Source organism: Miscanthus floridulus, chromosome 11 (assembly GCF_019320115.1).
Source record: "Miscanthus floridulus cultivar M001 chromosome 11, ASM1932011v1, whole genome shotgun sequence".
NCBI lineage: Eukaryota > Viridiplantae > Streptophyta > Magnoliopsida > Poales > Poaceae > Miscanthus > Miscanthus floridulus.
The window spans coordinates 82,834,234-82,850,562 of NC_089590.1; the positions used below are offsets into that span (position 1 = coordinate 82,834,234).

Here is a 16,329-nt window from a genome sequence, read left to right on the forward strand (position 1 = left end):
AATTACAGAATCCGTCACACGAGACGAATTTATTAAGCCTAATTAATCCGTCATTAGCACATGTGTTATTGTAGCACCATATTGTCAAATCATGGACTAATTACGCTTAAAAGATTCATCTCGCAAATTAGTTGTAAACTGTGCAATTAGTTAATTTTTAGTCTATATTTAATACTTTATGCACGTGTCCAAACATTCAATGGGATAGAAAATAAACTTTAGGGAGAGGAACTAAACGGCCTCAGAATAGTACGTCGATGAGCCGAGTTAAAATTTATTTCTCGGTTGATTTTGATCTACTATTTTATTCACACTTTTGTTTGCTTTGAAAATTTTGAGGCTCCTAATCCATTATTTTTTCTCAATTGAATTGCGTTCAAAATTTTAATACTCCCGTAGCAACGGCAAGTATAGAAAAGAAAATTCAGCTAAAATGAACACGTGATTTCTAGGGGGCTTGTTAATGTATGGATTCTGCATTTGCACAACCAATTAACTTCAGTTATGCCAAACATGGCTTGGAACATTTGAATCGAAAAGGAAATCAAATGGCAGGAAATTTTGCAATGCAAGGGAAAGAACAGATGACAGGATGCAACATGCAAGGAGTACGAAACCCAAGTTGACAGCTATGCTGACCCTCCTCCCCTTTCGCTTGTCATTCCCAGTACCGGTAGCCGCCACACTGCCGAACGCCGCCTTCGTCCTCCCGGCGATCACCAGGGTCTCCCTTCGCGGGATCCTGCCGCGAGCCAGCATGAACGCCGCCGCCGCCTCCGCCTCTGCTCCGGACGCTGCCGCCGCCACTGGCGAGGAGGGCGCGAAGGAGGTGGTGGACGTCCTGGTCCAATACGTGGTGCTGCGGCGCGACCTGGCGGACGCGTGGCCGCTGGGGAGCGTCGTGGCGCAGGGTTGCCACGCCGCCGTGGCCGCCGTGTGGGCGCACCGGGACCACCCGGACACCGCCGCCTACTGCGCGCCCGACAACCTCGACCGAATGCACAAGGCATGTTCGACGTTTTTTGCCTCCACACGATCTCCAGTATCTTGCTTGTGTCAAGTGTCTGCCTTTCGCGTTACCCTGGTGGCCACATGGTTCTCGCTTAGTATTGTTAGCACACGGAATCTGAGTCATTGCTTACAGAGCTATGGTCATGGACTGATGGTAGGCATGAGCGTCATTACCTAGTACGTCAGTAGTTTCATGATGCACTGCGTTAGGACAAGAATGTATTACAACTCAACTTTCAGTAACGTAACAAGGACAAGAATGTATTACAACTCAACTTACAAGGTCTTTGTAAGACCTCTTTATACACCTAGCAGTTTCCTGCAGGACTGGATGATTCTCCTTCATGCTTGGGTAATAATTGTTGACACAAAAAATCTTCACGCAGAGATTCTGAACAACTGAAATACCCTACAAATTTTTTTGACTTAACTAGCATCTGTAACAACCGTGGTTGTAAGGGCGTTCATTTTATATGCTCGTTTTGATTGATTGATGTTTCCATTTGAAGCACCTTTCTTTTCAAAACAAATAATTTGGTCATCTTTTATCTAAATGCAGGTAACACTGGAGGTGAAAGGAGAGACACAGCTAAAGAACCTGTCCGAGAAACTGGAAGCAGCTGGTGTCCGGCACAAGCTGTGGATAGAGCAGCCTGAGAACATCCCAACATGCATAGCCACAGCACCCTGCCCAAAGTCACAGGTTTCTTCATTCTTCAAGAAGCTCAAGCTTTGCAAATAAGCAAAGAACGTCTATTGTTCATCACTCTGTCTGCTGTCATTACAGAGGATGATCAAAACTTTCAGAACTGCACATGTCTGTTTCCATGACATGTTCTGCTAGCAACAAAGCCATAGATAATTAGATGTTTCAGCAATGTAACGGAGATATTTGTGTCGTACTTTGCCTTCTGATTTTCCATGATTGTCCATTCACTTACTGTATACCTGTCTCAGCAGTTCATTAAGGTGGATAAAGTGATGAAGTATTTTGGATTGGAGAGAGATTATCATTTCTGTCTTAGATTATCTCAGCCCATTTCCCAACTAACATGCCCTAGAGGTTTTATTTCAGCTAACGAAGGCACTACACGTTCATGCATATACAAATCAGTAGACTCTACGTTTTGGTGAATGAACAAACTGCTACTGTTGCTGATCTCTGGGATGGAGAACATCTCAGATGCATCTTTTAGGAGATGTGTAGATAGTGACTAGTGAGACAGCAAGGAAGTGGGAGGTGGTGGTGCAGCTGGCATCTAGCATCACCTCCTACCACAGGGCAATACTCTCAATCCCTTTATCATTTGGTCAATTTAGGGGTGTAAAACTAGTGCATACGCCAGCAGTGTGGAGATTGCGTATACCCTCCAGGGTACATGTTTTTTTATGGTTCCTATCAAAGAGCAAGATCTTGACAAGAGATAATGTAGCTAAACGGCAAGCTCTTGTTGATACAACATGCCTTTCCTGCTCAGATTTTGAGTCAGTACATCATCTCTTCTTTGACTGCGTGGTGGCAAAACAAATGTGGTTACAGCTAGTCCATGTAGTTAATCTGAACAAAGTCTATAACTTCGAAGCTGTTGCTGAATTTTGGTTGAGTGAGAGAAAACATGTACGGTGCTGCTGCAATGTGGAGCTTGTGGAAACTTAGAAACTCTTTATGTTTTCAGAATGGCAGGTGGCGAGGTATGTGGCAAATTTGGCGATCCATCTCAATAATTCTCAAAAACTGGGAACTAATATACCCTGTCACCTGGAGCAATACAAGGTGGTGTTGGACGAGTTGGAGAAGCTAGCCTCCAGCCCAGAAAAGATCTCGGTGACTAGTACCTGATGGAGGGCATGCTTGATTGTTTGGTTGATACCTTTGAAGACCTTGCTCTGAACCTAGGCGGGAGATCCCTTTTGCTAACTGTGATGATACTGTTCATCATTGGGCAATTTTTTGGTGGCATCTAGTGTTTGTTTTAGTTCTTGTGTGCTAGTTGTTGTTGGTGGTAGTTTCTTTTCCTTGTATCTGAATCTGAACTGAAGGGCTCATGAGCTTGTTTGTGCTCTATTTTGGATGACACATGCTTGATGCTGTAAACGTTCTGAACCTGATCTCGGTCCTGATAGCAATGCTAATGGCCCGGGGTTCTCCCTTGAACTCTAAAAAATTATACAAATCAGTAGGTTGGAAAACCATAGTGCATCATGTACAAAACTGTCCGTCAGATCGCAGTTATACAACTATTAGTTTTCTGCTACACCTGCAATGTCTATAGGAAGGTTTTAGAGGATGAGGTGCTTAGGATAACCAGTTCCACGCCTGTAATTGCTTACCATAGCAATAATTCAACCTTTTCCTGGCCAAGTGAGTAGAGACTCGAGAGTATTTCCACTAATTAAAGTCTTAGGTTCACTGAACATATACTGTAGATGACACAATTTCCTTCAAAAAGACTACTCCAGCATAAGCATTAGTGCAGTGGCAGTGCACATGTCATGTAAACAATGAAACAAAAAAAAAGACACCCTTAATTCTTCTGTACATCAATGCCCTACTGCAGTACGTACTACTATACACACTTCAGATATACCTCTCTTCAATTGAAGCATATACACCTGCAGTAGCAAGATCAGTAGCTTTAGCTTGTGCTACAATACGAGCACAGCACATCTGATGAACACTCGAAGCATGCAGCAAGCGAACAGGCAGCAATAAGGAGGGAGCACACATGCATAATGTATAGCTCGCCGGACCAGTGACCACTACGTACTAAGCTACTAGTGCTTGGTCGAATTTCTCCGCGGCGAGAAGAGACGCCGGGGCGACAGCATGCTGAGGAACCCCGGCGACGCAATGCCGCCGCCGTCGAGCGACCGGTAATCCGACATATGGAGGCCATCGGTGCTGCTCCCGTTCACCTTGGTGCGGCCGGGCGTCATCATCCCCGCCGAGAAGGTGCTGTACTTGACGAGCTTGGGCACCCAGCTCTTCTTCTTGGCCTTGGCGGTGCCGTTCATCCGCGCGCTGAGGTAGGCGCGCATGGCGTCGAGGCTCTGCTCGACGACGTCCATGGGCGGGCACACCAGCGGGTTGCCCGCGGCGCTGAACCTGGCGAGCTTGGTGAGGCAGCCCATGGAGTCCGGCAGCGCGGCGATGGAGTTGTAGCTGACGTCCAGCTCCCGGAGCGAGACGAGGAGGCCGATGCCGTAGGGCAGCTCCCGCAGGTACTGGAAGTTCTGGCTCACGTTCAGCGCCTCCAGCCCGCCGAGGTTCTCCAGCCCGTCGGGCAGCGCGCGCAGGCGGTTGAGGCGCGCGTCCAGAGACCGCAGCGCCGTCATGTGGGAGGTGGACGACGGCAGGTACGCCAGCTTGTTGGAGTTGACGGACAGCCGCCGGAGGCCGTGGAGCTCGAAGCCCAGCGTGTCCGGCAGCCTCGTCAGCTGGTTGAAGTTGGCGTTCAGCTCCTCCAGCGCACTGGTACATACATGTCACGTAGGCATGCAGCAGCAAGCCAGTGAGTGAATCAGTGCCGCTCATATGCTTGCATGCATGTGTGTCTCGAGAACTTTATTTGCTAGGTAGCCATATGGACGATGGTTACTTACCGGCATTCCTCGATGGTGGCTGGCAGTTCTTGGAGCAGGTTGCCGGAGACGTTGAGGACCTTGAGCTTGGAGAGGCAGCCGATGGAGTTGGGCAGCGACTTGAGCTGGTTGGACCGCACGTCCAGCACCACCACGTTCAGGAGCCTCGCGATTATGGACTCCGGAATGCTCTGTGGTTTTCATTTTCAACGACAACACGTTAGCTATGAGATGTATACTGTATTCTTCCATCCACCAAATAATGAACAGCAGAGGAGAGCAGGTATACTTTTCTTCCTATCAAATAAATATTGTTCGCTCGGCTTATAAGCTATACTTTTTTAGTCAACGAACAATATTTTTCTCCCACAACAAATCAGTCAATAGTACTTTTAGCCGTAACTTAGGAGCCAAACGATAAAGACAAAGGCTAATTTGGCTAGATCCGTATGGCATGGAGGTACAGATCGACGTACAGTTAGCTTTTTCGTTGCCGTTTTCAGGGCCCCAGTCCACTCAGACCTACTAGTAGTACTTGCAAACAGCAAGTTGCCATTTGTACTGATCACCTCGCCCTTTTAAATTCACACCGGCCAGGTCAAACCAAAAACTGAATAAGCTACTGTATGTCCCGGATCTATCGGTTCTTTCTGCGTGCAATTTCAGAATATTCTTTAGCACCCAGAGATTAAGTCACAACTCATAAGTCATAAGGCATGCATATCTGTTTTTTTTGTGTCTCCATCCCCATGTATGACATACAAGAGGCCAAGCCAAGCGGCAAAGCAATAACAAGATATTGTGAGAAAATGACTAGATAGCTGATGAGCTATCCTTCATATATTAATAACAATTCATGCTTATCTCACACTAGCTAGGTTTGCAGTTAACTTATCACACTGCGATATAATAATATGCAACACCATATAAGATAAGTGTTCTGCGTGTTATCCATTCTAATAGAGAGAACAAATGGGAGACAAGGATGATCACTCTAACTAGATGAGGAAAACAACAAAAGTAGAACGACAAGGAACACATGCCAAAGATAGCAACACAAGAAGCAAGAATTGCTGATCAAAAGTGGAAACCTACCACGGACTAAAATATATATACCTGTAGGTTGTTGTTGGAGAGATCCAAGGTAGTGATGTTGCCAAGGGGCGTGGTGAGATGTGGCAGGGTGTCCATGGACATGCTGCTCATGTCCAGCTTCTTCGGTTCCATGCGCTTCTCCTCATGCTCTGCATGTCCAACCCCTCCGACTCCAAACCCAACAAGATGGCCATGGCCATGTCCATGGCCATGGCCGTGCCCATGTCTCCTCTTCTCTCCCATGTCCCTCATGTCTCGTAGCTAGCTAGCTTCTCTCCACTCCTGATAACTAATGGAAAAGAAGAAAGAAAGACGATGCCATCATCAGTAAAGACGATTACAGAGATCAGAGGAGAAGAGACAACAGACATAATTGACACCACCATGGGTGTACGTACGCCTAAGATGTACTATGCAACTAAATAAGATTGGGACATCTTTTGCAAAAAAAAAAAAAAAAAAAAAAAGATTGGGACATGTGTGACACCCGTGCTAACAAGAAACAACGCTAGGGTGGGCACTGGTATCGATTGTGGTCTCGTGGATGTTACAATCAGGAATGCTATTGGCCATGAAAAGATGGTTTGGTGAGAGAAGGCACAAGTGGAAACAAATGAAAACACTGTCGAAAGGTCCTCTCTAGAAAAGGATGGGTTTTAACTGTAGTATATATTTCTTGCTCTAGGGTCTAGGAAACTTGAGATAAAACGTAAGCTTTCAATATCAACTTCATAGCGCTCCAAAGAAAAAATCAAGCCATATATAAATATTCTTGAGAGAGGCGAGATGTCCAAGAACAAAGAAAAATGGAGAAGCACTTGAGAGTTGATAAATGCATGTTATTCTCCACCACATCACCGATCGAAGTGAGGGAGCGTTGAAATCAAGAGTAGAGAACAATTAACTAGCTAATCACTAAACAAGGGCACAACCACCCATAGGAAAAGAAAAAGAAACAAACTAGCACACCAGTAGCAGTTTAGTAAGAACAAAAAGAAGTCAGTCGCTGGCTTCTGTGTCCTTGCTAGCTATCGCACCAAGGATATACTTATTCAGAGCCTAGGTAGCTAGCTAGGTCAAGAGAATGCATGCACATGGTAGCCGTCGACAAAGCAAGACAGAGATACAGAAAAATAAAGCGAAAATATAATTGTGATAAGCTACCGCTATATACCCAAGGTGTAACCGCCCGCGATGACAAATTTGCAACCAGAGAAACCACAGCAGGAACCCATGCACGCACGCATCCCTCAGCTCGCTCTTGGCGGCGCACGCAAGAAGCCAAGAACAGCCAAAGAGGAGCTCGATCGAGAAGAAAAGGCAAATAACTGGAACGGAAAAGGAAAAGGAAAAGAAAAGCATGACAAAAGGGAGTAGAATAAAAGAGAAAGAAGTTCAAACACAAGAACACCCATAGCTGCATGCATGCGGCTGAAGCTGAAACCCCCTACCATCAGATATCCAACAATCCAAAACCAAAAGTGACAGTAGCTTAAAGCTAATTTCTACTCAAATAGACCTTACCTCTCTGAAGTTGAACTGCTCTTTCCAGGAACGACCTGGCAGCAGCTATGGCCGGTGGAGGCAACTGGTTGGCCGGGGGTGGTAGCTGATCGAACGGAGAGGCAGCTAGGCGTAGGCGAGGAAGGAGAAGCTGAGCCTTGAGCCAAGCGAGGGCCCTGATATATAGCAGGAGGTAGGGAGGCGAGAGAGGAGACGCAACCGACGGAACGGAACGGAACCGAAGGGACAGCAAGAAGCTGACCCAACGACGCTAGCTTTGGCCTTTCCACACGGTACAGTGTGTAGTGCAGGTACTACTCCAGCTAGCACCTGTCCTAAGGCCGATTTTTATAAACGCGCATCGGGAGCCGGACACCCAACGGTGCTTCCGTACGTACCCGCCCGTGGGCCCACACACTCTCTCTCTGCAGATCACTTGGGCCATGTTAGTTCATCCCAAAATTCAAATTTTGGCACTATGTAAAAAGAAGATTTTTCTTCATATTAAACTTGCGGTATATGCATGGAGTACTAAATATTGACGAAATCAAAAACTAATTACACAGTTTGGTTGTACTTTGCGAGACGAACGTTTTGAGCCTAATTAGTCAACGATTGAACAATTATTACCAAATAAAAAAACAAAATGCTACTGTTTAGATCCTAAACACCACCCCATTCTAGAAGAAACATATATAAATGTATATTCTGCTTTAACCTAGGAGTCCATAAGCAGGACTGTTTAGACCAGCTAGGAGTCTATACTGCGGCCGGCGGCATCAGCAGCAGCCGTTCATTGGGATGGCACATGGGAGAATCGGGGGGGATTGATAGTAGTAGGCTGTAGGCTTATCAAATTCAACACTAGGCCGCTCTGGTTTATGGGGAAAAGTTTTGTCTACAAGGCCACCACACCACACACCACCACCACCACCACCTCAACAAGGGCCACCACCACAACAAGGGCCACCGTTGTTGCACCAAAATGGTCAGCACCAAGCGAGAGGCCAGCTGCTAATAAGGCAATGACGATAGTGAGCCGTCATTAATGGGATAATATTATCGTGCCGACCAGTTCATAGACATGCATGACTTGTTCCTACTGTACTTGTCCACAAGGCCGCCACCAACCCGCTAGACGCCTACCATCGTAGCCGCCATACCTTGTAGCTACATCAGGAGAAAGATTGTCACCATTGCCGCTGTAATCAACCATCGTAAGAGTTCTAGACATTGCCACGGACACCCCTTGACCCATTGATATGTAAGTGTTGCTCCTAATGGTCCATCTTTGTGTGTTTTTAATAGGAAGTACTAGTCTATAGGCTAAAATTGAAAGACGGACAAAATAGATCATGTCAAGATATTCAACCCCTTCTTTGGTATTCGATCCTTTTAGCTAGCCGAGCTTTAGTAAGTGTGAGATCCTATCCTACTGCCGTGGCTGCCTTCATGTCTCTCCCACCGCCACGTCCAACACAATCATGGTCGTCCCTACCCTAGCACCATTGTACCGGCCTTCTCCACCTCTTTGCTAGTGTCACTAACATTGTTTTGCCTCGTTGCCAACTCACTCAACACCACCGTTTCCCTCTAAGGTTGTCATACTTTTGTAAGGACACAGCCTCCTAAACTCAAACAGGAGGCGAAGGCAGAAGGATATAATGTGAACGTGAGAGCATGAGTGGGCCCATGCCGCTTCTCTGCTCTGGCCAACCGCACCGTTGAGACGACATAATAGATCTAATGTACCGCACGTCAATGTCGTCGCTAGCTACAGTACTTGTCGTAAGCTTAATAGCTAGATGCATGCAGAGGATGTTGTTAGCCGGTCACATTCTGGGTTATCCACCATCCAACAGTGGAGGAAATTAAGTATGGACGTTTCAGTCTAAACAGACGGCGGGAGATCGCGAGCTGTGCATAAAAACTCAGCAGAGCAGCCACCACCGTGCACGCACGCACGTGTTGAGTCCGTCCTTGCAGCCCGCGCGCAGGCGTGCACTTTGCGGCAGCGTTTTTAGTTTACCGAAAGAATGATAACTGACCACTGACCATGATTTGCATATGCGTGGTTCAATCCGTACGGAATGGGAAAAAAAAACCCTGTCCTGTAGATAAAATCGTTGCAGTTTGAACACATACATACATAGATTATTATAGCAAAAACGAGAATGACTAAAACGTGTCACCGGAATAGGTCTGCTGGACGATGAAAGGAGGTGATCGTTTTATTTGCTTAATTAATTAAGAGGCCTCTTTAATGAATGAATTAATATACTCCTGTATATAATAATAAGGCGGCAAATAAAGGTGACGAATGCCAGCAATCTGTTTGGACTCCCGCCAGGAAAACAAACTACTCCCCCATTATATTTCTCCCGGCTAACCATTGACTGCAACCGTGAAGAATAATGCGTCTTCTATCTACAAATGCACAACGCTGCTGCACAATCCAGAGCGTCAGTTCTTCGTACTACTGGCTACCGTGCAACATGACAACATGGCATACATGCACAGTATTTGAAATACAACTTGGGGAAAAAAATATGCGCATCCGTACGTAGAAAAAGTTGCACTAGGAGACGATAAACTGCGTGTAGCAGCTATGGTTCGGCCGTCATGTTCATCGAACCTGCTACAAAGTGCTATTCCTACTTCGATAAAGCAATGTCTGAGTCCTCTTGTAGGCAAGGACAGATCCAAGGACTAGCTACTAGCTAGCCGACTATAGCCAGCAAGCTTGTCTGTAAACCTCGAGGAAGTCTAGCAACTGCCATTATCAAAGCCGCCAGTTGACATAGAAAACCTGAGCAGCAGTAGCTGCCTAGCTTCTGCAACGATAAAATTCATTTAAAAATTTGGTGTTTGACCAAACGAGCGCGGCGACATTTGTTCGCATTCACTGTCTTGGCTGCTTCGATCAGCCGCCCATGTGTGGATTTGTGATCGATCGGGCCACCCGGTTATAAACGAACGTACGATAAGTAAATATCTAAACATGATAAGATCATGCATGGTGCTAAAAGGCTACAAGTTAGTATTGTGACTCGGCCCAAGCCACCGCTGCTCACGCACGTAACTCGCTCCAATCCGTAAGCAATTGAATAGCTGAATTTATCAGTCGTCTCCTCTTCGTCTGGCGTTGCTTGCAATTCTGCCACTTGTGATTTGACTAAATCATCGATCGAGCTAATTTTTGGGTCTTCTCTGAAGATTCATTCATGCACATTATTCTCATGATTAAAAGGAAAGGAGCTAGTGATATTAATCGTCCTCTTCGCTTATGCTGAAATTTGACTTATGTTGATACTCATGTTGAAATATTGTGAGAGGAAAATACTGTTCCATAGCTAAAAAATAGTGCTGAATAAGCTCATGTAAATATGTGAAGAATAGGTGTTCTTCTATGTTGTTTCCATGTAGTACATGTAAATTAAAAGAAAATATCTAAAAAACTACTAGTGTCCTATTCAAAATTTGCTATGTTGTACACTCCACGCAAATTTACATGAATTTTCAATCTAGACTTGAAAGTCTACTCATGCTTTGCCTAAAAAAATGGCCACTACTCATTAGCAAGTTGGAAATGAACCTAGTAACAAGAGCTGACAAACTGACAAAAGGAGAAGCCCTTAAACAAAGATAAGAAATCTCAACGTCCGTGTCACTCTGATGTGTTTGCCTTCGACAATGATATGTGGTACGGGTACAGCGAACTCTGAATTATTATATCCGCCGTGGTCCAAACTAGCTAATAATGTTCACAGCTGCATGCACTTAGTAATAGAGTCATGGCTGAAAGTCATACGTCGTACCTGATTCTAGTCCGATATATATAGAGAGTCATACGTCATTTCTGAGAGTAAACAATCTGCTTGCTGCCGGTGAGCGGTGAGTACCACAAGCTACAAAAACGAGGACCATGCATGCATCATTGGCTGGTGAGTTCTGACTTCACAGGTTTACAAAATGCGATTACTAGAACTTGATCGCCCAAATAAATAAATTAAAGGGGACCTTTCAAATAAAAAAAATAAAAAAGGGGAGAATTTGCTACTGCGTGCATAGTAGAACGCATAGAACTGAAACTGTTCCGTTTACTTGCTGCCTGGACCAAGCTGTTCCATATGACGTATTCTAGTTTGTTTGATTTTGATTTTTTTTTGCGAGAATAAGCTATAGGTCCAAGATTTCATTAGATAGATGGGCAAGCAAGTACAGACGTGCCGTACATGCGCTGTCCCAGCACCGCCTGCTCCCAATTTTTTTACAATTTGATTTTTTTAAGAAAATTTGCGTTTGGCTCTTTGGAAGACTTAAACTCATCTTTGACCCTGCGGGTCGACGCCAGGACTCATGGCGCCGAGGTCCCTGGCCGTGCACAGCAGGGCATACAAGGTGGCGTTCACGTGGCCGGTACCTCAGCGCCATGTGTTCTGGCGCCGAGCATGGATTCAAGCGTGTGGCCGCCGCAGCTCTCTCTTTCTTCCTCTCCCGCGCTCTATCTCTCCTCTCCCTCTCACCGCCGCCGCCGTCCAGGCCTACCGTCGCCCGCGCCTGCTCCGCCGGCTGTCGCCCGCTCCAGTGCTACAGTTCACCACCCGTCGTCCCCCGCGCGCCGGTCGCCTCCCTCGCTCCCCCATCCGTTCCGTCAGCCGCCCTCGTCGCCCCAGAGCTCCTCCCCGGCGTCACCGTCGGCTGGCGGGCCGCCGGCGTCCGAGTCAGGCGGCTACCCTGCCCATCCCCCCACCGTGGCTCGCGAGGACGCCGCAGGAACGCCACCGACCCGACCCGCCAGAGCCGTTGCCGCCGAGCACTCTAGTGCCCTCGACGCCGGAGCTGCTACCGCACTGACCCTCGACGCCGCCTCGGACCTCGTCGCGAGCCACCATCGTCGGACCCGTGCCTCCTCTCGTGGCTCCCTCAGCTCCCAGTGACCCGACCGGCCCAGTGACGCCCCCGGCTCCCATGTAATTTTTTTTCTTTAGTTTTTTTTAATTGAGTTAGTTTAGATAATGTAGTTATTTATTTTATATAGTTTTGTAGTTTGGTAAAACTTTTTTAGTTATTTAGTGATTTAGTGATGTTTATTTAGCTAATTTAGATAGATAGTTATTCAGTGATTTAGTGATGTTTAATTAGCTAATTTAGGTAGATATTTAATTAGCTAATTTAGATAGATAGTTAGGTAATTTAGTTATATAGGTAGTACTTGTAGTAGATGTAGTTAGATAGATAGGTGGTTTAGATTAGATACTTATTTATTTAGGTAGAGAGTCAGAAACTTTTATATATAAACATGTAATAACTTTGGTCGTGTGCATGCCAACTAGATGGACAACGTAGTCATCCTGTATCATGGAGGAAGCGTAGAGGAAGATGAGTTTGGGAATATCAGTTTTGTTGGAATGCAAATGGTGCCAGTGATATTCGATGACCGGCCACTGTTTTGTGAGTTGTTTGGTAGGGCTCGTGATGAGCTTAAATGCAATTCAAATGAAGATGTCATCTTAGTTGAGGGGGTACTTCACCATGGCAGGTCAGGGACAATTTTGAGGCGATTGGTCCCAATTGCATCAGAGGCTCAATGGGACAAATATGTTAAAATTGTCAGGAAGAATGAGTTTCAATGTTTGGATTTGGTTGTGCGGAAGTTGTCCAATGATCCCACCCCTCATGGGTATTCACCCCCTAATGTTCATTCACCCCTCATGGGTTGTCGCCAACACCACAGAATTCGACACCCTTTGGACCTCTGTTACCCAACCGTGAGGTGGATGTGGAAGATGCGGTTGTGGTGCCCGATGCTCAATCCGCCCCCAATGAGGTTGGTGTATGTCCTGGTATCCGTGCAGAATGTGGGACTGATGTGTAACACCCTCGGTGTTACACTATATAGCTTTTTGCTAAAACACTGCATAAGCATCATACTTGTGTGTAAATGAGTGAATTATAGAGTGTAAAGCAATATACATAACAAAAACGTTCGTCGGAAACACAAAATAAATGTTACATTTCATGTCATGTTGTATCGCTTAGGGTTCTAAGTGAATTTTTATTGAACTAAAATGCTATAGAACGCATATGCAAAGCTTTAGTAAAGTTTGTAGCATGAACTTCGTAGGCGACGGTGAAATATGTGTGGTCGAGAATGGGATTCGTTAGCTAGTGCATTGAATAGCTTGGAAATCAAATTCGACGCGAATCCGATCGTGTTTTGGTTGAAATTCCTAAGTCGAAAAATGGTTCGACGACACTCACTTTGGGAATTCTTATAGGAAAATCGGGTTAAGTAGTGGCAAGATTTTTGGCTTAGTTTGGTAACCCTATGTACCCTCTTGAGTATAAAAAACTGGTTTGGCATTTGAATCATCGGGTTTGATTTTTGAAACGCTTTAAAAGTCGTGCGCATGATGATTCTAGTCTGTCTCAGCGGAGGGCCATGATCACCACTGCCCTGTGTCGTGTCGGCGCGCCGGTCACGCACTCGCGTGCCTAACGCGTTTGGTTGGCCGCGGTGGCCGGCTGCTCGAGTAGTGAGTCTGCACCCCCCCACTGCTACAGCGTGCACCCGTGTCAGCGTCGCTGCTGTGTTCTTGGGCCACTCGCGTCACGTTGTTGCCGGCCCTGCTCCACCGATCACCGTCGTGTCTGCCTAGCAGCTCTGTCGCCTCGCGCGTGGCCACGCTTGGCTCTACCCGCACGTCGCCTTGCCGCGCGTGGGATTGTCGCCTGCTCTTGCCATCACCTTGGCTCATCAACGCTGCGATGTTGCCTCCCATGGCCGGCGCCGTCCACTACGGCGCAACACCATGACGCCGTCGGTTTCTGGGTTATGGCATTGCGGCCAAGCATTGGGTACACGTCTCGCTGTTCCCCATCGCCTGTGCGCGCTTGTGCTTTGAGTTGACGGTCATGTCTCGCCACGACAGCGTTGAGCCAAACCTTGCCTACCTTACCTGTTCCTCGGTCGCCATGTCGTCAGTCCTGCTCCCTTCAATTTGCCGTGGTGGAGGCACCGTAGCCCAATTAACCCGTCCATACCTCCGTCGTGTAGCCTGCCAACTCCCCGACCCCACTTTGTAGCGAGTCTCGCCGCATCGTGCTCCAATTTCGAGCTGTTGTCCGTCGGGTCGATAAGACCGAGTCAGCCTACGTCGAAGGCTAGCCCCCTATCCAGTGCAGCCCATGCCAATTCCTTGCACCTCTAGCTTCACCTCCATCTGCTAATCACCCTGCGCACCCTTGCCAAATCGCTACCACCGCCCAGCCTTCCCTGACGCAGCCTTGCCACTGGCGTGCGCCGTCGCGCCATCCATGCGCACATGGCCAGCTCGGCTCGGGCCGTCTCCGATCGAACCACCGCCTTGATTGGTTCCGTGGTGAGTTCCTTGAGCTCACTGGCTAGCCCTATTTCTTTGGAATTGTTGTGACTCATCGAAACGCCACCGCCGTGGTTGTAGGATCTCCGCCACCGTGGTCCGGCCTTGCTGCGGCATCCCAGCTCATGATTCCTTCGCCCAGCGCTTTGCGTTCACTCCCAGGTAGGCATCGGCTCCGTAGTTAGGGCGGGGAAGGGTTGATGTGGACGCCATAACCACCGGTGCCAGCGCCGTTGCGCGCGCGGGTGCCTGGGGGACTTGGCCATGGTAAAGAAGGAAAAGAGGAGGGTCATATTCGTAAGATAGCTGACTGAAGTAATAGTACTATAGACCTTGGTTAGATTCAGTAGGAGAAGGAGGATGTTTTAGCAAATGTTTCGGCGCGCGGGGGCCTCCCCGTCGAGGGTCGACGTCGCCTGGCTAGGCCACGCCCCTGTGTGGGCCGCACCATGCGTAGCGCGCATGTTGCGCTGGCTGGGCCGAGCCACACGTGTTGGGCCGCGTAATAGAAATTGGTTTTCATTTTCCAGTAAAGTAGTAAAAGCTTATTCAATTTAGTTTTTGAGCTCAACTTTGATAAATTGTAGTAAGTTCTGTAGGTGTCCAAAAATAGTGAAATAAAATTTGTTAGGATCACAAAAATGCCATTTATCTGTTAGTGCAGTTAGTTTACAGTTAGCTATGAGAATGATAGATTCATAAATTCAATTAAGAAAACTTAGTATTATTTAGCTTAATATTGGTAGGAATTCTTGTGGCAAATTGGTGATAGCTTTAGCTATGAAACTTTACAGTAGACTTATTAGATTATTATGTACTTGCTGTAAATTTTATAGCCCTAAAGTAGGTTGATAAATAGAGTAGCTATTATTATTGCTTTATCATATATAGAGTAAATCAGTATTATGAGCAAAAAAATACCTTTAGTTGCTATGATAGTGTATGTCATGCTTCGTACTTGTTAGTGGTAACAGTAGGTAACTTAGTACCTTAGCCGGTAGGACTAGCTTAGTAACTTGATAGATGTATTTTATTTTAAGAGCTGTTGTTGCCATATTATTAAGTGTTGCATCATCATTTCATGCATGTAGATCATGAGTTGGTAGAGTTTGTGCCCATGGACGAACAGGATTACGAAGAGGTCATTGAGGAGTATGAGGAGAAGATCCTCGTGTAGGAGGGAGCCCTAGAGCCTTTTGGTGCTGACTTTGCTGATCCACCGCCTACCCAAGGCAAGCCCCGGTGCATAACCCCTATTTTTACTGATCACTGAATATATATATGATGTGCATCTATGTTTCAGGTATCTTATGAAAACTATATGCATAAATATATCTACCTATGAGTCCTACTAGTACAGGTTGAGTAGCTGCTATGCTCAGGTTTTTGATAGCGTGAGTAACCTGCTGTTACTCACAATAGGTGATAATTATGATCACTCATGATAAAATGGTGGAAAAGAAAAGTGGTGATCGGATAGGGATGTGGTTTGGGTACTGGTGGGTGTAAGGGGTTGTGTCCTGCGGGCAACAGGGCATGGCTCGGTTACACTTTTTCCCTATCTGTGTCGATTAAGGACCGGTCATTGCAATGGACGCTAGGCAAGTCATAGATCTATTATCCTGAGCACATACTTGGGTATGGACATAGGAAAGACTCGTTGCTCTCTTGTCGTAGATTCGGTTCTTTCCGGACTGACTGATTGGAGGCAGGGATGGTGGAGGTCCTTGCACCACACTGAGTCTAGGACTCA

General features: G+C 46.6%; 2 protein-coding genes across 2 annotated transcripts; one reads left to right on the forward strand and one right to left on the reverse strand.

Annotated features, from left to right (window-relative positions):
• Nucleotides 1–563: 563 nt before the first annotated feature.
• On the forward strand, nucleotides 564–2,024 carry LOC136494016 (uncharacterized). The gene is made up of 2 exons (XM_066490156.1): nucleotides 564–1,006; nucleotides 1,571–2,024. Exons 1-2 carry the CDS (start codon nucleotides 593–595, stop codon nucleotides 1,751–1,753), a joined length of 597 nt encoding a protein of 198 aa, XP_066346253.1. The 5' UTR covers nucleotides 564–592; the 3' UTR covers nucleotides 1,754–2,024.
• Nucleotides 2,025–3,378: 1,354 nt separating this feature from the next.
• LOC136491387 (plant intracellular Ras-group-related LRR protein 1-like) lies at nucleotides 3,379–7,397 on the reverse strand. The gene is made up of 4 exons (XM_066487662.1): nucleotides 7,213–7,397; nucleotides 5,710–5,977; nucleotides 4,615–4,784; nucleotides 3,379–4,483 (listed from the first exon to the last, which is right to left on the reverse strand). The coding sequence occupies exons 2-4, from the start codon at nucleotides 5,938–5,940 to the stop codon at nucleotides 3,787–3,789; spliced, it is 1,098 nt and encodes a 365-aa protein (XP_066343759.1). The 5' UTR covers nucleotides 5,941–5,977; nucleotides 7,213–7,397; the 3' UTR covers nucleotides 3,379–3,786.
• Between the last annotated feature and the right edge of the window lie 8,932 nt (nucleotides 7,398–16,329).